Here is a 23679-nt window from a genome sequence, read left to right on the forward strand (position 1 = left end):
TCTCACAGCACTTCTTGACCAATAAATACCCACTGCCAAATGTGAAAGCTTTTAACTCCCTAAAACTGTATCCAAGACTACTGATGCAAGCACTCCAGGGCATGGAAAGGTTTGCACAACCCGATTAAGACACTCTGGAATCTAAATCCAAATATGTCAACTAGTAGTTAGCTATTCAACTTCTAAGGCTGTTCCTAATCGGTACAGAGAGATACCACCCTATTCCTCAGAGCTCTGAGTATTCAATGAGACAGTTTATGTAACAATGCACTGTATACACTAAGGTAATGTTAGATTCTTCCTTGCACATCCCATAGTCCCATGCATATTTACAAGTCCATCGACGGTTTTACACTGTATATAATCTAAGCCTTCCTCTAAAAATCATGACTAAAATGACCTCATATAATTTTTCAAAGACAATTCAGTTATTTTATATTCAAACAGTAAAATGATAGGGGTTTTCAATTAACAATCCTGAACAGAAAATTATCTAAGAGTAATGCTAGAGAAAACATTTAATCAGCAAGTCCTCACTGAACCACTTCCACGTGCTTATGTGAACAGCTGCCTGCCCTGGCTCGGTCCAGACCCACCAGGAAAACAGTGCACATGCGGCTATTCCACATCCACCCGTGGCCCCTCCACGATGAGCAAGGTAACCAAAAAGAATGAGCGGTCCTTGAAGAAAACGGCTTGTTCCAGAGCCAGGGCTGAAGCAGAGACAGTGCTAGGTGAGCCTGAACACCATGGGCCACGAAGTTACAAAGTGCCCACATACACTGATGCACACACACAGAAGCCGCTTACGGAGGTTCATACTCAGCATGTCCGGAACATTTTAGATACCAATACACAGTTAGCAATGCGTTAACCCCATTAAATAAACAAAGACTCCATGAGTGGTAACAGAGAAAAGGCAAAAGTTCTTCACAGCAGAATACCAATAAACACAGAATGACAGAATCAGATAATCATCAGAGTTGCAGTTGGTTCTAGCAAGAATCATCAATTAATGCAAAAACTAGTACATAAGTTGGATGAAGAGGAGGATATCTGCAGTCTCAAAAAGAACCACCCACAATTTACTTACTAATGAGAAAAGCAAAAATACTAACTTCACAGTGGCAAAACCTGTTGACCACCACCTTAACTCAGTAATCCAAGTTAATATCAATAATGGTAGTCTGGCCAGCTAGCTCAGTTGTTTAGAGCATTGTCTGGATAACCCACCGTTGTAGGCTCAATCCCTGGCCAGGGCACATATAAGAAACCAATGAATGTGTACATAAGTGGACCAACAAAGCGATGTTTATCTCCCTCTCACTCACTCTCAAATCAAATCAATAAATAAAACTTAAAAAAAAAAGGGGGGGCCCTGGTGGCTCATGTAGCTCAGTGGATTGAACGAGGGCCTGAGAATCAGAGGACCGTGGTTCGATTCCCATTCCCAGTCAGGGCACATGCCTGGGTTGCAGGCCAGTTCCCAGCAGGGGACGCACAAGAGGCAACCATACATTGATATTTCTCTCCCTCTCTCCTTCCCTTCCACTCTAAAGATAAATAAATAAAATCTTTTAAAAAAAATTTTAAAAAAAAACCACTACATAAATCAAGAGCCTCCCTCACATGAAGTTCTAAAGGACACGTAGGCACATGACCGAAACCTGATCACAAGTCCCAGACGACACAGACCGAGGCATTCTACAAAGTCACTGGATCACGCGCTTTTCTCATACCTTTTCTCACATCAATGCCACACAGAAAACAAAAGATTAAACAACTGAGGCAGACAAAAGGAGAGTGAAGAGACGTCATGGCCACATACAGTGTGTAACCCTAGACTCGACCAGGGGCCGGGGCGGGGATTACTGTGAAGGACGTTACTGGGAAGATGACCAAACTTCAACATGGACTACAGACCGGTAACTGGTTACGGTTACAGCCACACTTCATGCCTGCACTGTGGTGTGGAAGAGAACCCTGCAGTCTCGGAAATGCTCGTTCTGGAGAATGACCAGGCGTGGGATCTCCAACTCACTCTCGAGGGGTTCAGAAGTTAAAATGAAACAGAATACTCTTTAAAATAGAATTATAAACGCGTGGACAGGTGTTGACAGTGGCTCCAGACAGAGAGTATGTGGGAGTTACTGTATTATTACTACAACTTTTCTATAAATTTGAAACTTCAAAATGAATCATTTTAAAAGAGGTGTTTCTTTTTTTCATGCTGTTTCTTTTCTCTTACCTCAGGAGCAAGGACAAATGTCTGCATGAATCTCCTCAAAGCCTGGTTGTTATTGGAGAGCAACCCCATCACCTGGACCACCACGCCGTCATTCAGAGTGGCATGGGCATCAACGTGGCGGATCTTAGTGTGGCAGTTGGTGAAGTTCTGGGACATCACTTTCCTATGGATTTCCTAAGGGACAGAGGAACGGGTTAACGCCTCATGCTGTGCACAATCTCCAACAACAAAAACTTTCCAACACAAGTAAAGACAATATGCGTGTTTAATTAGGAACCACAAAGACCCTATTCTGGTTTGTCTTTGTATAGAGTTTATGTGAGTCAAACTGACAAATATGCCAGGGAGCAAAAAACCTTCAGTATATATGTATCATACAAAATAAACAAACATGACATCATAAGCATTCAATAACTGTATGAACCAAAGTTACTGAATACCCAAATTTCTACAAAGGTGAGAAAACTGATCTTTAAATATCAGCGAGTCCATTAAGCATGCATCCACCTCAATTTTAAGGGTCATTTTCTAGTTGCCCAGCAGCCCGCGCGAAGCCCAGTACGCTTACCTTCTGTCCGTAGACTGCGTCTGCGGGCTTGCCATTCGAGTCCAGTCCCCCGTGGACATATGAAGAGTTCTTTCCATAAAATCTGTGAAACGGAAGTGTAATTTACTTTGTCGGCCCCGAGTACCCTGAGACCGGGCACTTCTTTTTCACATCCGGCACCCGACTGCCTCAACGGCAGACAGACTCTTAGAAACAGGAGTGTGCGCCCTGTTTCCTCTTCGCACGCACTCAGAGTCACCCCACGTGCCAGGAAGCACTGCTGGATGGGGACCATTTGGTCAAGGCAGCAGAACACTGCTTTCACAAGTCCAAACTGCCAGGGGCTCGGGGGCAGGAGGGTCGTGGTGGGAAGGATCACGTAAGTTCGTAAGTTCAGGAAGGCTGCCTAAAATAAAACGAAGTTCCTGTTTTCAATCACGAAGAACACAGGCAGGTTTGTATTAGGACACCTATACTCTCCACAGACTTGAAGAGTCCTTCTATGCCTAAAAACACATGTGAAAATTCCCATTAAAACCCAGTAACTCATCACACAGGTACAGGTGGGTTTTAGGAGTTGTTTTTAATAATTTTTGCTGATGCATCGCAAGCTGTAATTCCCATAGCTTTCATTTTTCAACTCAACTGCTCGTTTGCATTAGAATACTATACTGGATCAGGAAAGCCAATGTAGGCTTAACCACACTACCACATTGTAAGGATTTGATGTCTGGATTCCAGATAAGCAACTTCTCCCAAATAAGGCCGTACACGCCATTCTACATCCTGACTCCGCCTCCCCAGCCTCCCCAAAGGGGAAAAGCTCTGGGCCCACAGGACCCCAAGCATATCCTTTAATTGTTAGTTATTAAAAGGCTGCATATTAGCCAATGAAATTGGTTCACTGCTGGCTCAGCTACTTTTCATTATATCTAAGATATAGCTCAGAGATTAAATGTGGGAAAAAGAGGATGCCTTAGAATCAATCAATAGCAATAGTGAGAAGAAACACGTGAATATACTGTATTCTGCCATGTATAATGCATACCCACATTTTTGGCCCAAACTTTTAGGAAAATCTTTCATTTTCATTTTTTAATTCAATTTTTTATTTATTTACCTTTAAAAACAAAATTGATTATCATATTCCAGGGTATTATTTTGTTTACAGATATTATTATTGCTTTCTATAGTTACACTTTTAATGCATAAGAATAAATGAAAGAATTAAAAACATTTCTATAGACATGGAATTAGTACTACCCATGTATAATGTGCAAGTTATTTTTTCCCTCAAAAATCGGGGCAAAGAAGTGTGCATTATACACCACAAAACACGGTGCTTGGTTTGTTTCTTCCAACCCCAGCTCCTTTTTCCATTCAAATTTACCTAGTTTCTATGGGCTCAGAATAAAATTTTGACCTAAAACACAACAAAAAGGAAAAAAAAGTTTGGAGACGTTTACTATCAGTAATAGTTATATAAATACCAGCAAAATTTTAACTCCTTAACATCTTTATCTGCAAAATGAGGTTATCTCCCAGAATGCTTTACTAAAATGTTTTGGAAAAGATTAAAAGGAAGTAGGTGAAAATATTTTGGACATTGTAAAGTCTTAAAAAAAAAAGAGACTGAGCCCTGGCTGGTGTGGCTCAGTGGATTGAGTGCAGACTGCAAACCAAAGGGTCACCGGTTCGGTGCCCAGTCGGGGCGCATGCCTGGAATGCAGGCCAGGTCCCCAGTGGGGGCCGCATAAGAGGCAACCACATATGGATGTTTCTCCCCCTCTTTAAAAAAAAAAAAAGAGAGAGAGAGTGAGATTTTCCACTTTCACAGTAAGGACTCAAAATCAACCTATAAGGAAACCCTCCCACGCCGCTGGTGGGCGTGCGGAAGTGGTGTAGACACCATGGACACAGTGTATCTACGCCGCTGGTGGGCGTGCGGAAGTGGTGTAGACACCATGGACACAGTGTATCCTCGAAATCTCAGAGCAGACCTACCACATGACCCAGTACCCTGAAAATACTTATTTGTAAAGATATACATACATACGCCTGAGGTCAGTGCAGCATTATTCACAATAGCCAAGACACAGAAACAATCCAAGTGTCCTTTGGTGGGTAACTGAATACAGAAGAGATGGTATATACATGAAACTCAATACTACTCAGCCATAAAAAAGATAAAATGTTGCTATTGAAAACAACACCATGGACAGGTCTTGAGAGTATCACCCTAGGTGAAATAAGTGAGACGGAAAAGGACAAGAACCACGACTTGACTTTATGCAGATGTGGGATATACACCAAGTAACAAATTCGTGAAAACCAGTAGATGTGGGATATATACCAAGTAACAAATTCGTGAAAACCAACATTGTAATGGTGGTTACCACAGGGTCAGGGTGGGGAGGAAGAAGACGGCAGAGGGGGTCAAACGCACGGCAGCAGAGGAGACTCTGGGTGGCGGGCACACCACGGAGTACACGGGTGTCGCGTTACAAAGCCGTACGCCTGACACTGACGTAATGTTGTTAACCAACAAATTCAATTTTTAAAAATTGAATACAGTAAAAAGAATTTATAAATTTCTCAGTGGATTGAGCGCGGGCCTGCGAACCAGAGTATCGCGGTTCGATTCCCAGTCAGGGCACATGCCTGGGTTGCAGGCCAGTTCCCGGCAGGGGACGCATGAAAGGCAACCACACATTGATGTTTCTCTCCCACTCTTTCTCCTTCCCTTCCCCTCTCGAAAAATAAATAAAGAAAATATTTAAAAAAAAAAAAAAAAAAAAAAAAAGAATTTATAAATTTCCTTTTGCATCTAATAATCATGTGTCATCCAATATGCAAGCTAGTCGAAGTATAGAGGAAAAATAGTTCTTGTCCAGCAAACACACATTTTGGAATTTCTAAGAATTTTAACAAGTCCACATACACTACGAGCTATAGATAATGAATGTTTATAATAGGAAATAATGAAAGCAATTCATCAGGGGATTAAAGTATGCTACATCTCTATAAAATGAACACTCTGGATATTAAAATCACTGTGAAACTTGTATAACCTATGTAAAAAGACCCCAGATTATCAAATAAACTAAAAGAACATTAAAGTGTTCACATGTACATAGAAAAGCTGTTAGCGTGAATTTACCTCCACGTTTATTTCATTACGTTTAAGTTTATAACAAGCATGTATTGTTTTCACTAAAAAAATAAATAACCAAGGCTCTGGCTGGCATAGCTCAGTGGATTGAGTGCAGGCCTGGGAGACAAACAACTGAGGTTCGATTCCCAGTCAGGGCACATGCCTGGGTTGTGGGCCAGTTCCCAGCAGGGGACCTACAAGAGGCAACCACACATTGATATTCCTCTCCCTCTCTCCTTCCTTTCCCCTCTAAAGATAAATAAATAAAATCTAATAAATTAATAACCAGTTTTTAAACCACATCGACACAAAGTATGTTAATACAACAGTCTTCAATATTCTTCAATACATTCCTACTAAATAATTCATGACTCACCAAAAACAGAACAAAAAATGAGGACAAAAGCATGAATACTACACCTTTCCATTTTCAGGTATTATTTTTCTGATAATGTGTAAGTTTTGGTTACTTAAGTCTAATTTTTAATTTTATTTGTATATTCTATTTAAAGTGATACCACTTTAACAACTGTGGTTTCCTGGCCCTTACACAAAGCACCACTCCGCAACACTCCCCAACAGCCCTACCAGGTGCACGAGCGGCGAGAGGAGAAACAGCCACCGGGGCTGCAGGGAGAACCCCGCTCACCTGTGCAGCATGTCTGGGGCCTGGTTCAGCAGCGTGTAGTACTGCCGCACGAACTCCCGCCCAACCAGCAGGGGACTAGGCTTCTCCATAACCATTGCTTTGGTCGATTCAACCTGGAAAAGAAGTTAAATACGCTCAACCAGAAAGATCAAATATCATACAAAGGAAGAAAGTGGCAGGGGAGAAGGTAATCATTTAGCTAAAACCAAATCAAAGTAAGACGAGATCACTTCAGAAATTCTTAGTTTTAAAAAGAAATAATCATTATAAAAAGAAAACCCACAGACCAGATGAGACTTCATACATTCAAATTTACTGCAATCAGCTAAACACTGGGAGAAAAAAGAAACACTACAAAGAATTCATCATTATTCCTAATACTCAATTTTCTTACACTAAATATAAGAACCTCATAGGCACATATTTCTAACACGTATCCTGTCAGTTTTCTTGAGCGAGCTCCAGGGGTAAGAGTACAAACATGTTCTATTTACAGAACTATTTCATTCAAGGGTGGCAAAGTGAAACAGCAGCTAGAGCTTAGGCATACAGGCACACGCGATCACATTTCTAGTCAAACTAAGAGAAATATTTGGTATCTTTATCTTTCTAAGCAAACCCACAAAAACTAAGTTTTAAATATGCTTTATTCATCCCATAGTGGGACCAAAAATAATCTGAAAGTATGGGTACAAGTTAACAAAATGATTTTCACAACAAAATAATTGCTGCCACACCAAAATTATCACAATTTAAAGTCAGTACCTCAGTGTTAAGAAATGCACTGCACAGATACAAAGTCCTCAATTATTGTTAGTTACTACTTTAAAAGACACTTTTTAGGGATATGATTTTGTAACCACTCCCCTATACACCTGAAACTAATGCAAAATAATATTAATGTAAATTGTTTTTTTTCCAAATGAGCATTCTTTTTTCACAAAGATTTTATTTATTTCTAGAGAGAGGGGAAGGGAAGGAGAAAGAGAGGGAGAGAAACATCGATGTGTGGTTGCCTTTCATGCACCTGACCACTGGCAACCTGGCCCACAACCCAGGCACTGCCCTGAGAATCAAACCAGGACCCCTTGGTTTGCAGGCCCGCACTCAATCCACTGAGCTACACTAGCCAGGGCTATTAATGTAAATTGCATTGAAAATTAATTTTTTTTAAAAATTCAAACAAGTAGAAAAAAACTTTGAAATGATCTTTGGCATGAGAAAATCAATTTTTCATTTAAGTAGATAAAAATTATCTTCCATTTAAAAGCAAACAGTAATATATATAATTACAGTATAAAAAAGGAGACAAATTTTATTTCCGTTTTCTTAAAGGATGGGCAAAATAAATTGAAACTGGTTGGACATATCCTGCACAAGTAATTTGTGGAGGTATGTTTATCTTCACTGTGTTTACTCATTCTTCTTAAATACCTGTCTACTTACACTTACTACTTGTTCCACCAAAATCTAAGAAATTAGATGAAAGGCTGTTCATCATTTTCCCCAAATTGCAGCATCACAATGGAGTAGCTTCCCAGGCACACTGGAGAGCAGTGTGCCTGCAGGCATGGTTATGAGGATATCAGTAATGAGAATTCAGATCCTAACTCTTACACTAATATTACTTAGTAAACTAACCTAAGGCAGAATGAGAAATTGCAGTATTTCCTGCCCCGCCCCCAGCTCTTGGTCCAGGAAAAGATTAATTTCAGATGTTCTTACTGATCCTAAATTCTTCACGACTTAAAGATTACAGCTGAACATTAAAGGTTCTTAATAGTCATCTAGCCTATGACTTTTTAAAATTTAATTTATTGGGGTTACTCTGGTTAACAAAAATACACAGATTTAGGGTGCAGGTCTACAAAATGTCATCTCTCTGTGGGAGATGTGTGTTCACCACCCCAAGTCGAGTCTCCATCCATCACCATTTATCCCCCTACTCCTCCTCCTCCCCCCCTTCTCACCACCCCCCATGCAATCACCACACTGCTGTCCACGTCCCTAAGTTTCACTTACGAGGTCTGTCTCTACTTTGCCTCTTATAGTTCATTTTGTTCATTAGAGGCTGCATGAGTGAAATCATATGGTGCCTGTCCTTCTGATTTTGCCTGTGGTTTCTGAGTTTTAAGGTTTCCCACTACTTACACCAGAGCAGCCACACTTTTTTATATATTCAAGTTCCCGTATAAATTTTCCTTTTTTAAAAAAATTACTCTTCCTTATGCTATTAGTTGCCTCAATTCCCCCCCCTTCCCTCCTCTGCCTAGCCCACCCCCTGCCCCCACAGTCATCCCCCAGCATTGTTCGGCCCACGTCCATGGGTCATGCACACATGTTCAAATTTTCCTTTCTTAAAAGGGCTTAGCTACAACTCTATGCAAAAATCACTAACATCTGACCCAACCTCAGTTAAAAGGGAAAATCCAATGTGATTCCATGACATCCTCAGATCTCACAACGATCTTCAAAACTGAAAAATTGCTCAGAAACTGGTGAAGTTAGTATCATTTTTATTCCATTTAGCTGTATTTACATTTTTTTCTAATAAATATACTGAGGCTGGACAGAGAATTGTGCTTCCCTGTCTGATCCAAAGTAGACAATGTATCCCCAACACAAAGCGACTTAAAGGGAGACCCCCAACGGGACAGACACACCAACCAGGGCGCATTAATAAACTCCTGTCCTTCCATCCTAACTGCACTCACTTCTCCTGGGTGTCATCTGCTCTTATTCCCTAGTCAGCATCACAAGTGCCGCCATCACTGCACTCAGTGACATCAACCTAACTTCACCCTTTACCCCTGCCAAGTAGTGTCCTTGTGCTACGAATTTCTAAGAAGCGTGTTATCAAACACTCTTTCCCACAAACAATCTTCCTGGGCAAAAATGATGAAAATCTTTAGGTGTATCAAAGAAAAGAAAAATTTAACCCTATAGACCACTTCTAGAATTTCTTTACCCTTTCTCTGCAATTGCCCAGATAATTCAAAGAATTGTAAAAGCTCATTCTTGGTTTGATTGTACCATTATCATCACTATTTTATCTCGGGTCACCGCCATAAAGCCAAGTACAGAAAATTAAACATTTATATGCTAAAGTTACCATCTCATTTGTGCATTTTCCTTAACTGCTATAATTCTGAGGCTTGTCAGAGAAATCCGTATCATTCACCAAGTTCCCAAACATTAATTTTATTAGTTTAACATAATTGAACAGTTTGGGAACTAGGTTCTCCGTGATCATTTCTGAATTTCCCAAACAGGTGGTCCTTTATGTGAGGTTGAAATTTTCGAGTACAGGAACGTGCAACATAGCTTCGGTGAAATAAAGTCGCCAGTTTTACCGCCAGTCGTGGGGGCTGCTCGACCACCTACCCAGCCGCGGAGGCTGTTTCCGCTACCAGCACCGTGTGCTCCCACTGACACAGAAGCTCCGGCTCTTCTATACGAAACACTGACCAATGAGCACGAGGGAAATGACTGCAGTATTTTAAAATAATATTCTTGTCAATTATATTGCGATAAAACTGGGAAAAACAGAAAAATAATAGTCCACGTGACTGAATATATATGGCAGTTTAGTAAAAAGGAAGTATACTGCTTCACTGTTTAAAAGAACACAAAACAAAAAAAGAGGCTGATTCCAAAACTTAAAAAGCCAAAGGCTTCAAGAACTCTACATTAGTTAAGAAGAATGAAAGTTTTGTCCTAAATGTTACATTTCTTGAGTTGAGATCATTTCTTACAGAATTTTCTAGTCCTAACACTAACAGTTATCTGACACACGAGAGGAAATAAGTTTTCTTTCACAGGTTAAAATTCTGTGCCAGCCAGATGAACCCCTGAGCACCCGCCTGTCGGGGGGACGGTCAGGGCCTGCGGGCTTCAGGCTGGGCAGCAGGGCCGCAGCTACCGCCGGGACTGAGAGGACGAGGGCGGGGCAGACCGAGGGGCGGGGCAGACCGAGGGGCCGGGTGAGGAGGCCCCAGCCGGCGTGAGAAACACGCAGGTACTGGGGTAGCTGCCTGGGTACAAATGAAGAACTTTCTATATTCTTGTTTGTAAATCATGCCTCAAAATGCTAAATAAAACATGCTTCCACGTTTTTTAAAAAGTCTGAAAACACCCTAAAAATGTATCAACGTAACTGAAATCACCGAACTACCCAACAGCATCAGTCACTACAAAACGCTGAGCAACGTTCCTGGGTGACCCGAGATCACACACTGCAAGCTTTGTAAATGTGCCTGTCTATTTAATAAGCATTTTCAGTACACAAAAGAAAGGAAGAAAGGAAGAGAAAGGGGGAGAAAGGGGGAAAGGGGGAGAGGGGGAGAGAGGGAGAGGAAGAGAGGGAGAGGGAGAGAGAGAGAGAGAGAGAGACAGAGACAGAGACAGAGACAGACATACTCCATCCTAATTAGAAAAATCTTAAGCCCTGGCTGGTGTAGCTCAGTGGATTGAGCGCCGGCCTGTGAACCAAAAGATCACGGTTCAACTCCCAGTCAGGGCACAAGCCTGGGTTGCATGCCAGTTCCCAGCAGGGGATGCATAAGAGGCAACCATACATTGATATTTCCCTCCCTCTTCCCTTCCCTTCTAAAGATAAATAAATTTTTAAAAGATTAAAAATTTAAAAAAAGAAAAATCTTCTTTGATAAATCATCTCTAACTTTCATCTTCATTTCTGGCCCGAACCTAAAAAACAAACCATGAGAAATATGTGAACTAATGTCATACCTCTAAGAATAAATCTTTAATCTCACTCTTGTTCATCAGAACTCTCAATTCTATCAAATCTAAAATAATGAAAGTAAACAAATGCAAATGAATTCATCTCAGCACAGCTAGTGTTTTGCCAGTTACTGATGCATATTCTCCCTCATTTACTAACACGTCTGGAACACTGTCCTTCTGAAAGAGGTTTTACAAATTTACACAACTGTGGAGTCTGGCTGTTTGCAACGTAACCACATAGGCCAATGGACTCGTCGGTGGTAAGACTGTAAAGCAGGGAAACACAAAAACCAGGAGAAGGAAACGAGTCTTACTATTTCAATCCCCACGCTCATGTGAAGAATTCATAAGAAAAGCCACTCTCCCAGGACAAAGTTTGTTAAACATTCCAAATAATTCCAATTTGGCGATCACTCCCTTCTACCACTCTTTGAGCAACAGGATAAACCTTTTAGGGTTTATATTAAAAATCACTCAAAAATAGTACTCCTGTGGGGCTGGGTGAAAAGGGGGAAGGGATTAAACAAAAACTCGTAGACACGGACAACAGTGTGGTGATCACCGAGACAGTGAGGTGGGGTCGTAGACACGGACAACAGTGTGGTGATCACCGAGACAGTGAGGTGGGGTCGTAGACACGGACAACAGTGTGGTGATCACCGAGACAGTGAGGTGGGGTCGTAGACACGGACAACAGTGTGGTGATCACCAGACACTAGGTGGGGTCGTAGACACGGACAACAGTGTGGTGATCACCGAGACAGTGAGGTGGGGTCGTAGACACGGACAACAGTGTGGTGATCACCGAGACAGTGAGGTGGGGTCGTAGACACGGACAACAGTGTGGTGATCACCGAGACAGTGAGGTGGGGTCGTAGACACGGACAACAGTGTGGTGATCACCGAGACAGTGAGGTGGGGTCGTAGACACGGACAACAGTGTGGTGATCACCGAGACACTGAGGTGGGGTCGTAGACACGGACAACAGTGTGGTGATCACCGAGACAGTGAGGTGGGGTCGTAGACACGGACAACAGTGTGGTGATCACCGAGACAGTGAGGTGGGGTTGTAGACACGGACAACAGTGTGGTGATCACCGAGACAGTGAGGTGGGGGAGGCAGAAGAGGGTGATGAGAGGAACGAATGGTGGTGGAAGGAGACTGGATTCTGGGGTGGTGAACACACAATACGATATTCAGATGATTTATTACAGAACTGTACACTTAAAACCTACATAATTTGATTAACCAATGTCACCACAAAAAATTCAATAACGTTTTTAAAAATAATATTCCTAAGAATGATATAAACTAAAATCATTACAGTCTAGAAAGATCAGAGACGAAAAGAATAAAGGGGGAGAGGAGAATCACTCATTTTTCACTAAAGGACATTTACTTTCCACTAATTTTATAATATTTCCACCAAGTTTATAATATTCCCAGTACTTGTAAATCTCATAAAAATCCCAAAATTATACTCTATAAAAGAGGATAGGAAAATATGTATTTAAACAATTATACTTTCCCTTAACGATTTTTTCTACAAATACTGAAAAGTTGCTAGACTAGGGAAAGGGAACAGTTCTTAACCTCAAGAACTGAGGAAAATACCGACCATTTAGAAACCCTCGGGGAGCCCTGGCTGGTGCAGCTCAGTGGACTGAGCGCTGGCCTGAGAACCAAAGAAATCCTCAGGGAGAGAGAGACAGTAAACATGACCTTCTGGTCAGGGCCCAGTTTCAGTTTTTCATGATGAGGTAAGTTTTCTATCTGGTTACTTTCTCCAGCTCTCGGGGGCAAAGGTCTAAGAGCTAAGCATTCACCTAGAAACACTTGCAATTTTTCTTCACCGTTACATCTGTCTTGAAACAAGGTATCTGTGTACCATGTTTTTTAAAGGACTTTATCAGAATACTTTCTGATCAAGTTTTCCAATTTTAGGAAGGAATTTGCTTTTGGCTTATGATACTATCATTTTTCCAACAGTATCACTCTGTGTTGGCTTCAGGGTCCTTCAAAGCCAACAAGGAAAGCTTCATTAAAGGTAGTTTCAATGCAAAAAGTCTGAGGCAATAGAATCGGTTACTAGTTACCTATACAGACTGAAGGTGATTTTTATACTTTTCTTACCTAATGCGAAAAACAGCGTCATCAGTAAGTGCTAGTCTAGAAAAGCACAAACACATGGAAACCCTGAAGACATCTCACAGATGAACAGAATCACGGATTCATTTTTGCTGGACTGACCCTGATATGAAATACTGCCTTAACTTTCAAAATGTCCACATAATACCAAATTTTACAAGACTGCAAGGCAACTTTAAAGAAATTTCCCATCAATAATTTTGCACAAGTTTACCGAGAAATGTTAAAGGTGCTCCCTCTGGAGAGCCGGGAGCGCTTGTGTTCCAAGGGCTGGGAAGCACAATGAGGACGGACCACACACAATCCGCCCAAACCACTTTCAACTCTAGAGCCCAAACCACCTTCAATTCTAGAGCTTACTCAAACAAAATCAAAATAGCTAAAGGCCTTACTAGCTCATGATATGTAAATGCCAGGTTTAAGATAAAATGCAGCATCATACAATAAAAGATTAGTATGCAGAATGTGTGTAGAACTCCTATACAAATCACTTAAAAAAAAAAGAACCCAAAAGAAAAATAGGCCAAGGAAATGGAACAGGGAATTCTCAGAAAAGTAAATGGGCAACAAACAAAAGATTAAGTAACCAGTAAAATGCAAATTAAATCTATCAGTTGTCACAGGAGATTTCTCCCAAAGTATTAAAACAGTACCAAACCCTGGCAAAAGATGTCAGGAAGAGAGAACCTGCAGAAAGAGACCAGCTGGTACGACCACGGCTGAGAACCGTTTTGCAGCTATCTTGGTAAAGTCAGAAGCATTCTGATGGATCCAGCAATTCTCTTCTAGATACATACACAAAAGAGAAACGCAGCTGTTTACACGAAACACAGAGACCTTAACTGCCACTCTAGCTCTACAACACAAGGCAGGGAATAATGGAAGTGGATTAAGTTGTGGCTCATCCACACTGTGGAACTCTCCACACCCAAGACAACCACGCTGGGCACTTCTAAGTGATGCTGTCTAACAGTGGTGCTAAAAACATGCCCAGTGAAATGAATTAGGACTGTCCCTGGGAAACCAGAACATAAAGTCACCCTATTTACATCAGTCATAAAGTCAGCGTGGAAGAGATCTCAAAAACAATGTTAACTGTAAAATCAATAGCCAACTACGTGCTGTATGACAGCCATAAGTGTTTAAAAGTCGTTTTTTTAGTATACACTAAACGATACCAGACATTGTTCACAGGCACATATATAAACTTATTTTTTAAATAATCCAGATGAAAAATAGGTCTATGGCCTAAAATACAGTTAGGAAATATACCCAGAAGTGCAGACAACTTGGTAGAAAATGGGCACTCCTCCACAAAGGGTGCTGAAACAGCTGCATATCCACCTACAGAAAAAGAACCTCAGTGTGTGCCTCCCATCACGTTAAAATTTAACTTGAAATTTTTTTCTTTTTAAATCAATGTATGGTTGCTTCTCATGCATCCCCTGCTGGGAACTGGCCTGCAACCCAGGCATGTGCCCTAACAGGGAATCAAACCATGATCTTTTGGTTCGCAGGCCTGTGCTCAATCCACTGAGCTACACCAGCCAGGGCTGAAATGTTTTGATAAAACCTAAAACTATAAAACTTCTAGTGAAAATCCGCATGACCTTAGTTAAGCAAATATTGTAGATACAACACCAAAAACATAGTCTCTAAGAAGAGAAAACATGAACTCTACCAGTATTAAAAATTCCTGCTCTGCAAGACACTAGAGAATGAAAAGGCAAGCCAGACTGGGAACAAATATTTACAAAGCATTTATCTGACAGAATAAAGAGCTCTCGGAATTGAATAACAACCCATAAAAACAAATAAGCACGTGAAAAATGCTAAGCATCATTAGTAATTACAGAAATGCAACTTAAAACCACAGTGAGTTACCTGCCACCACACACCTGACAGAAGGGCTACAATTTAAAAGGCTGCCCATACAGTGCTGGCCAGGATATCACGGAAATGGAGTCCTCAAACACTGCTGGTGAAAATGAAAAGTGGTGCGGCCAACTCGGAAATGTCGCTCATTTCTTTAGCTTTATTTGTAATAGCCAAAAGCTGGAAACAAACCAAATGTCCATCAACACGTTCCATCAACACGTGAAAGGATAAACAAAGTGTGATACACTCACAGAACAGTAGTACTAGCAATTAAAATAATAAAGCACATATTGTAGGGCTCAATTTATATAAAAACTGCAGAATGCATCTGATCTTCAGTGACAGACAGCAGTTAATGTATTTCTGAGGACAGAAGAGGTGGGCGAGTGGGCAGAAAAGAGAACGGCAACGGGGCCTGAGTGACCTCTGAGGGGCAGCGGATACATTCTTGATTGTGGCGACAGTTTTATGGGTGTAACTGATGCCGAAAATTACTGCATTGTGCATCTGACATGTGATATTTATTGTATGTCAATTTATCGCAATAAAGTTGTTTTGTTTTGTTTAACCCACCAATAAAATAGCCTGGAAAGATGAAAGGTCATCTTGGGAAGAGATAGGATGGAAACCTGTACAGGAAAAAAAGAAGTAAGCCCTGGCTGGTATGCCTCAGTGGACTGAGTGCCAGCCTGCGAACCAATGGGTCCCAGTTCGATACCCAGTCAGGGCACGTGCCTGGATCACAAGCCAGGTCCCCAGGAGGGGGAGCAAGAGAAGCAACCACACATTTATGTTTTTCTCTCTCTCTCTCCCTTCCCCTCTCTAAAATAAATAAAATCTTAAGTTAAAAAAAAAGTCAAACACAAAAGGGTAGTACAAAGTGTTATGAAAGGGTGATACAAAATGTTAAATGTGAATTCTCAGTACATGGTATTTAAGTGGTATCTTCCTACTCTATTTTAATTACTTGTCAAAAACACTAAGGAAAAATAAACAAGAAATCCTTGTTTATTGAACATGAATATGAATTGTCGTACATTTTGTTGCAAGATTATGCCACGTACTGAAACACTGGAAATCTGTTGTACTACTGGAAAAACAAATGTCTTCCCAGAACCTAAGAAACTTGCACACACAAGCCAACGTCTGTGCTCAGAGGAGGAGCCGGATCGCCACCAGCAGACCTGATGCTCAATCTATTTTCCAAACTCTGCACATTCACCACCTGTTGCCTCCCTTCAAAATTCTTCCCGGCAGCTCCTTGGAGAAATGGTTGACTCTAGGACAGGACAGAAAATTACAAGATGAGCCAGAAGCACCTGGTAAAGAAAATGTTTAAAAAAAAAAAAAGGCAGAGAAACATGATCATCAAAAGGGCATAAGAGACCTGACTGATGTGGCTCGAGATGGTCGGCTGTCAAGCTGGTTGGGTGTCGTTCTGGCCCTGGTCTGATTCCCAGTCGGGACTTGTGCCTGGGTTGCAGGTTCAATCCCTGGTAGAGAGAGGCACGTATGATGGGCAACCGATCAATGTTTCTATTTCCCCTTCCCTGCCCTTCTCTCTAAAAATAAATAAAATCTTTTAAAAAACAGAGGGAGGCACAAAAGCCAAAACTGGAACAACTTGACCAATAAAGTAAAAAAGCAAAAATAAATTCAGGGTAACACTGGATTATAACCCAAAGAATATCCACAGGAAAAAAAAATCAGTGGGTAAAATAATACAGTCTTAATAAAAAGTAAATAAATGGGGGAGCAGAAACGACTCTTCCTCACTGCAAATGTGGAAGGAGGGACATGAAGAATCACCATCAGAACAATGCTCTAGCTGCAGGCAAGACCCACTAACAAATGTTAAAATTAAGGGCGAAAACCTTAAAGAAACAATATTTGCATAGCTTCAAGCTGTCTAGAAAATACAGTGGCAGCTTTAATGTATCTATGAATTTGTGGACAACAAATTCACAGAATTCTCCTCACTCTTACTGACTAGCTTCTAATGAAAAGAATACGTGAAGGGGAAAACTTCTAACCTAGTGGACACCACCCTCGTGAGTGATCAAGGTTAAATTCAACCAGCGATGATATTACATACCCCCTGCTGTAGGAAGGGTAAGTCACCCGTGTGGTATTCTTCCCTCAAATCCGTAACACCAGACACACCCAAACTGAGATCTGAAGTGTCAGGGCCACAAAGACAAAGGAAAGACAGGAACTGTCCCAGACCAGAGATGAGAAACTAGGGAGACATGAGGACCAAGTGCAGTGTAGTATCCTGGACTGGACCTGGGAAAGAGGACATTAGTGGAATAAGTAAGAAACCCCAGTTAAGACCAATCATTTAATAGTATTTTACCAAGGTCAATTTCTTAGCCTTGGTAACAATAGTTGGGGAGACGTCGACATTAGGGGAGGGGTGAAGGCTGTGTAGGACGTCTCTGCATTTCAACTCCTGTATAAATCTAAAATTTATCTCAAAGACAAGTTTTCCCAAAAGATAGAAACTTCAAGACAGAAGTTAGAAAACAACAATTCACAAGTCTTTTCTTAGTTTTTAGCATCCCTTTCCCACTCCGAAATGAAAAATGAGCCCAGCCCAGGTATCTCAATGGGTTAGAGCATCTTCTCACTGTGTCAAAGTCGTGGGTTCATTTCCCAGCCAGGGCACATGCAGGAATCAATCACTGAGCGCATGGTAAGTGGCACAACGAAAATCAATCTCTCTCCCCAGGCAATTTTAACAAGTCAGCTGGGTTTATAATTAAGCAACAATCTGTTCTTTCTCATGAAGACAAAAAAAACCACTATGAAATTCTTAAAAACGTAATTTCCTGTCCTTCGGACTTCACACCGCACAGGTGGCCACACTCCAGGCAGCCGAGACCTCACGGTACACGAAGACCCTGTGTGCTTGAGGCACAGCCCAGGACAGGCGGGCATCACGTTTGTGCCTTCCAGGTCCCAAATTCTTCAGTGTCTTTGAATAGCTACCATATATCTAACTCCAGTTCCCTACTAGGCACACAACAGGGTTTAGAAATAGTTTAAACAACTATTTGAATGTCGGATTATCAATTCTCTTTTAAGCAAAAACATGAGAACACCTAAAATATGTGAAAGCGCTTTTAACATATGTAAAGGACCATACAGATATAAAATAATGCAAAATAATGCTGTTATACAACCACTTAAGTTAACAGCCACCAAGGATGACATCCCTACAAAATGTGTCCCACCCAGGGAGCCAGCTTTCTTTCTCTGAATCATCTAATAGTTACTCTTTATTAAATACCTGAAATATCACACACAGCTAAGTAATGAGATGGGCCAGAGGACAGAAGGGAAAGTCTATCACATAAAGACTGTATTTACTAGGGCCACGGCTGGCGAAACTATTTCACATTTACATTCTGTTTATCAAGTCCACTCCTCATGTATCAATTATTAGCAGCTCTTCACCATTATCACCCGGCTTATAATTTAGTTTTCCCAATCAAGGCCAGACAAGATGTCCAAGAACACGTAAAACAAAACAAAAAATATTTATTTAAACAGAAAGTTTATTTTTGAGATTTAAAACCATAAACCTAGTTAACTGCCACAGTGTGATCACCAACTACAAGTGAGATTACGGTTGCTGAGTCTAAATTTAACTCAAGGCTGAACGGGAGATATTGCACTAAAGGCTTCTGCCCACTGGATGTTAACCGCCTGGGGGTGGGGGTGAGGGAGTGGGGAGCAGAATGGAGGGGGTAGTTTTTTTTTTACCCCACCTACACTGAGAATTATCTCCCTTCATTAAGGTCAATTAAGTTTCGTCCAAAGCGGCCTTAAAGCACAATTAAATGAACATAGAATGCATATATAAGTTCTGAAATACGATTTTTTTAAATTATTTGTTGAAAGGTCAAGTGGGTAATTTTATTAAACTGGCAAAAAGAAACTTGATTTAGGTAAAAAGTTAAGTTTTATATTAAATTTCATCTTTTATTTAAACATTGCGCCTCCTGCGAACCACATACAATTCAAAAACCTATAAAAATTTAAAACGAACCTCTGCCCTTTATTCTCTATGCAAAGTAATAAAACAAGTTAAAGTAAAAAAATAAAATAATGTAAATTACAAAAAAAATCACTGCAAAGTAGGTCACCAACAAACATCACCAAATCTCCCGATTATTTCCTTAGCACATTGTCACCTGAGAACAGCAAAGTGAGTTAAATGAAGAACGAGGAACTGCCTACTCTTCTACCAGTTCAGAAGTACAAAAGCTCAGATTGAAAGGATTTAACAAAAGCAACATCTGACTTGTCTGAGAATCAGGGCAGCACCCAAGTCTTGCATTAGTATAATTTTTCTTTAATTCATTTGTTCCTGATAAATGAACACAGGACAGAACAGCTAGGCTACCAACTGGTGAAACAGCAGTTTCCATCTTCCCAACCAACTGATAACCACTTGCCTGAAGCCAAGAACTGTTCTTTTTTAAGAACTATTTGAAGGGGAAAGTAACAAAATTTTCTCTCCATTAATGCATTAAGATGATTTCATTGACATATTTTACCTCCAGCAGTGATAAAATTAGACTCAAATTTAAGTTTAATGTAGATCATTAGAGTATGTTAACATTTGGTAACTTAAAATGCTAATTCAATAGTTAACCAGTAAAGGCAAGTGGAATTGATACAGAAAGGCAAGTTCCAGGGAAGACAATGTTATCTTCTAAAGCAATCTGTTTTTATGGTAACACTGACATAGGTACAACTTGTCAATATAAAATTTCATTCATATATCTATTGCTACTTTCTGTTCAGAAACACCCGAAGTTTTGCATAAATGGAAACACAAATATTAAGCTTCCTCATAGTTTTTAAATTTACTTACAAGGATTAAACGTGTGTTCTGACTGCAAAAGTCAAGACCGATCCCAAAAAGTGTCTGTACAAAATAATTTTTTTAAAAAGGCTGAAAGCCATTCCAATCAAAATTAATTTGTAAGAATTAGTCTCAAAACTTTTATTGTAGTCTATCTCAAACAGAGATTCCTCCAATGTAAGTATGACTTAGCCCAGTAACACAGGGACATGTAACATTTCATTAAGCCAGGGAATATAATGGCTTTCAAAAAACTAAAATATAACTCTACTAGAAAAATATAAACTCAAGTCTTTGAAAGTGTCTTCTACGTTTACACAGGAGCCTCACGGTAAATGCTAAATGATGAACTGAAATGCAGACAGCCTGCCACCCACGGAAGATCCCAACTACCTGCACAAGGGTAAGATTTCCAACACACCTCACTCGCCCCTCTTCACCTAGCCTAAGCTCCACGGAGGTGAAATTTACACTGTAACTGAACACCATCCTTTCTTTCCATTCCAATTTCAAATTTTAACCTATACATGCTGGCGAGATCTGAAAGTCATCACTCTGAACCCCATTTTCTTCCAATACAGAACAAGGAAGTTAAACAATGTTCTCAAAGGTCTTTTTCAAAAATCTGCTCCGATTTTTTGAAAAAGAGAGAAATAATCCAGGGGCTAGTATCAGAGCTTAACTTCCTGCTGGCGGGAATTTCCCATCATCATACTTTGAGTTTCAAATCTGACAAGGAACGCTGTCCATGTTCACTTGCACTTCCTTCATTTTACTCTATGTTTTTCCAAAAAGCTTTTAGAGGGCAGCACATCCATCAGCTTTCTGTGCGAATACATGTAGAAAGGAAGCACAAATGCCTTCTTTTTCTTTGTCTTTAAGCCCAAATCCAAACCTGGTCTCCCTGGAAGCCCAAGTACAAATGCCGCTGCAAGGCTGCAGCAGTTGGACTTCAGGCTGATGCTGTCCCCAGGGACTACTGTTGCCCTGGGGCCACAGAGAGCGCTGGAACAAAGGAAAAAATTGTCTCGGTACCTAGGAGTCAGGCGACCTGGATTCAAATACCTGCCCCTTACCGTCTGCATGCCTTTGACCATGTCACTCCATCTCTGGGCCTCCGAGTCTGCTGTAAAATGAAGAAAATCATCGAACCTACCTCATCAGTCATTGTGGGAGTAAATGTAAGGCACACTAGTTGTTCAATCCAGTGCCGGGCATACAATGAGGGCTTAGAAAAAGTGTTAGTTATTAGCACTTACTACCATGCACTCACTCGTTGCTCCCCTGACTCCCTGCAAAACCAAAGACCAGCACTTCTGCTTCCCGGGTCGAGAAATACTCATCGCACTTTCGTGTCATTCCCACCCCTAAATAAAAGCCTCCTATAGCCCAGGCCAAGCTGGAGCACCTTGCCAGGGAACGAAAGACTTTGCTGGAGCGTGGGGAGGCAGGCGGGAAATGCTGGCTAGCCAGCCGCGCAGGGCCCCGGCCCCGGCCCCCCCCCACCCCCGCCCCGAGCTCGCCCTGGGGCCTTGGCGGCGGCCGCAGCTCACTCTCGCCCCGCGTGGCAGTTGGACGCGGAACGTGCACGCAGCGGCCACGCGCAGGCGGAGGAGGGGGGTGGCGGGGGGACGGAGAGCCTCTGCGCGCCTGTGCGCCCGCCTGCGGCCGTTAAGAGAGGCACGCCTAGCACGAGCGCTACCTCTTCTCCTTCTCACAACTGCTGCAGCTGGTACTCGACCCCAGGGCGCCCACACCTCAGCGTACCTGTGCGGCTGAGCGGGAAAGGAACAAGCTTTGCTCCACAGCTCGGAGGAAGGAAAAACACCCTCACGCAACTGCGCCCGCACACACGCGTGCTCCGTCGCCGGGTCTATATAACTGCGACTCAGCCTAACTTGTTGCGACCAGCTCTGGCAGGCTGATGACCAATCCCAACCGTGTCCTCTGGGCTCCTCGATCAGCAATTGGGTATTGGCTCAGGATGAAGGCGTGACTCTTGATTGGCTTTGACTCATGCCTATGAGACTATGAAGATCTCGTTTCCCTAGTAACGGATTGACACAGAGAGAGGCCAGTTACTTAAAACTATAGTGGGAAGGTAGGTGGGAAGTTCTTTGACCGAGACCAATATTAGCCAATAAATGCGTGGAGCCGCTCCCATTCGTTAAAACGGCTTCCCTGGGCGGAGATCCGTTTTCCAATGCAGGAGCGGTTGCTCCACAAGGTGGGGCCCGTGTACTTTGGGGAAGTAAACCCCAAGCAACTAGGAGGTGGGAGCCAGGGAGGCCAAGGAAGCCCTCAGCCAATCGCAACGCGGAAGGAGCTGATTGACACGGGGGTTGGGCTGCACCGAGGAGACCGAGCTCCTGGGTCCCCTTGCTTTTGGGGCGGTTCTGTGGCTCTTCAGTCTAGGGTTGTGTCCTTTCTCCTTTCTTTTCCTCACTTGTTGGCTCCGACTCCTGAGGCCTCTCTCCCTCCTTTTCCGCAGATTGGCACCGCAGTAACCAAGTGGTAAAATTTCCCATTGTTTGTTTCTCTTATACCAACTTATTTCCATGCCTAAGGGCACTTGCTGGCTCTCACCATTAGTCAGCAGTATCATTGGACAGCTATTGAAGGAAGCCACAGGAGAAGATAACTCATCGTACCTAAGATCTTGTAAAAAGTCAAATAATGAAAAGTGCTGTTGAGCGGGAGAACACAAATTGCCCTGCTGTTTTTGGCAAGTGCTGCTACAGGTCAGCCCGAAGGTCGGCTCATGGGTGTCCGCTGGGGTTCTTCCTTTTTGCTGTTGCCGAGGGACCGTAGTTTTTAAATTCTGATCTGCTTGGGCCTCGAACATCCTGTGAGTCACCACCATTGTCATTCAGTTTTCTAACCGCCGTGGGTGTGGGGATTTATTTCTCCGGGTCATTTCATCTTTAAAAGGTAACTTGTCCGACTCCCAGAGATTTCCTGAAACAGTTCAACGGCAAAGTGGCCCTCCAGTCACAGAGATCTGTTCCAACCACATCTCTAAGTGTATTACTGGGCCCTCTGTTGGTGACCAAAAGCATTTTCTAAGGAAATACAAAGACACACCTGCGGTCCCTTCTCATTCCAGGCTTGTGACCTTGCGGGAGAGGCTCCCTTTAAGTTTTTGCAGAGAAATTTAGAAATGAAGCGCGTGGAGCGTCTCTTTTGCAAAAGAAAGGGTTGCGGGCAGCCGCTTGGTGGCATGTCTCCGGGCTCGTCCCCGTTCGCCTCCTGGCCCAGGCCTGGCCCGGGGAGCGAAGTGAGAGGGCCCCTCTGCTCACTACTCCTCCCCCACCCGCCCATGCCTCCATGTCCGCCAGCGGCCTTGCTCTTCCATCATTCATTGTGAGTTCCTGGGGTTGGAATCAGGGATGATCAAGACCCTGTCCCTGCTCGCCGTCACTCATTCAACA

General features: G+C 42.2%; 1 protein-coding gene across 5 annotated transcripts in view; it reads right to left on the reverse strand.

The window, feature by feature from the left end:
• G3BP1 (G3BP stress granule assembly factor 1) overlaps window positions 1-22135 on the reverse strand; it is a 39365-nt gene extending 17230 nt beyond the window's left edge. Inside the window, exons 1-5 of one of the 5 annotated variants that reach the window (XM_053665871.1) lie at window positions 22016-22135; window positions 21325-21374; window positions 6599-6711; window positions 2817-2898; window positions 2249-2422 (exon numbers count right to left, since the gene is read on the reverse strand). In XM_053665871.1, coding sequence (XP_053521846.1) covers window positions 2249-2422; window positions 2817-2898; window positions 6599-6711; window positions 21325-21345 — 390 coding nt within the window. In that variant the 5' untranslated portion in view covers window positions 21346-21374; window positions 22016-22135. Of the gene's footprint in view, window positions 1-2248; window positions 2423-2816; window positions 2899-6598; window positions 6712-16436; window positions 16459-16556; window positions 16578-21324; window positions 21375-22015 lie in introns of those variants that run through there. The other 4 variants (XM_037156897.2, XM_037156898.2, XM_053665872.1 and 1 more) reach the window with 4 other exon arrangements.
• Between the last annotated feature and the right edge of the window lie 1544 nt (window positions 22136-23679).

Source organism: Artibeus jamaicensis, unplaced genomic scaffold, assembly GCF_021234435.1.
Source record: "Artibeus jamaicensis isolate MK-2021 breed Jamaican fruit bat unplaced genomic scaffold, CSHL_Jam_final contig_432, whole genome shotgun sequence".
Taxonomy (NCBI): domain Eukaryota; kingdom Metazoa; phylum Chordata; class Mammalia; order Chiroptera; family Phyllostomidae; genus Artibeus; species Artibeus jamaicensis.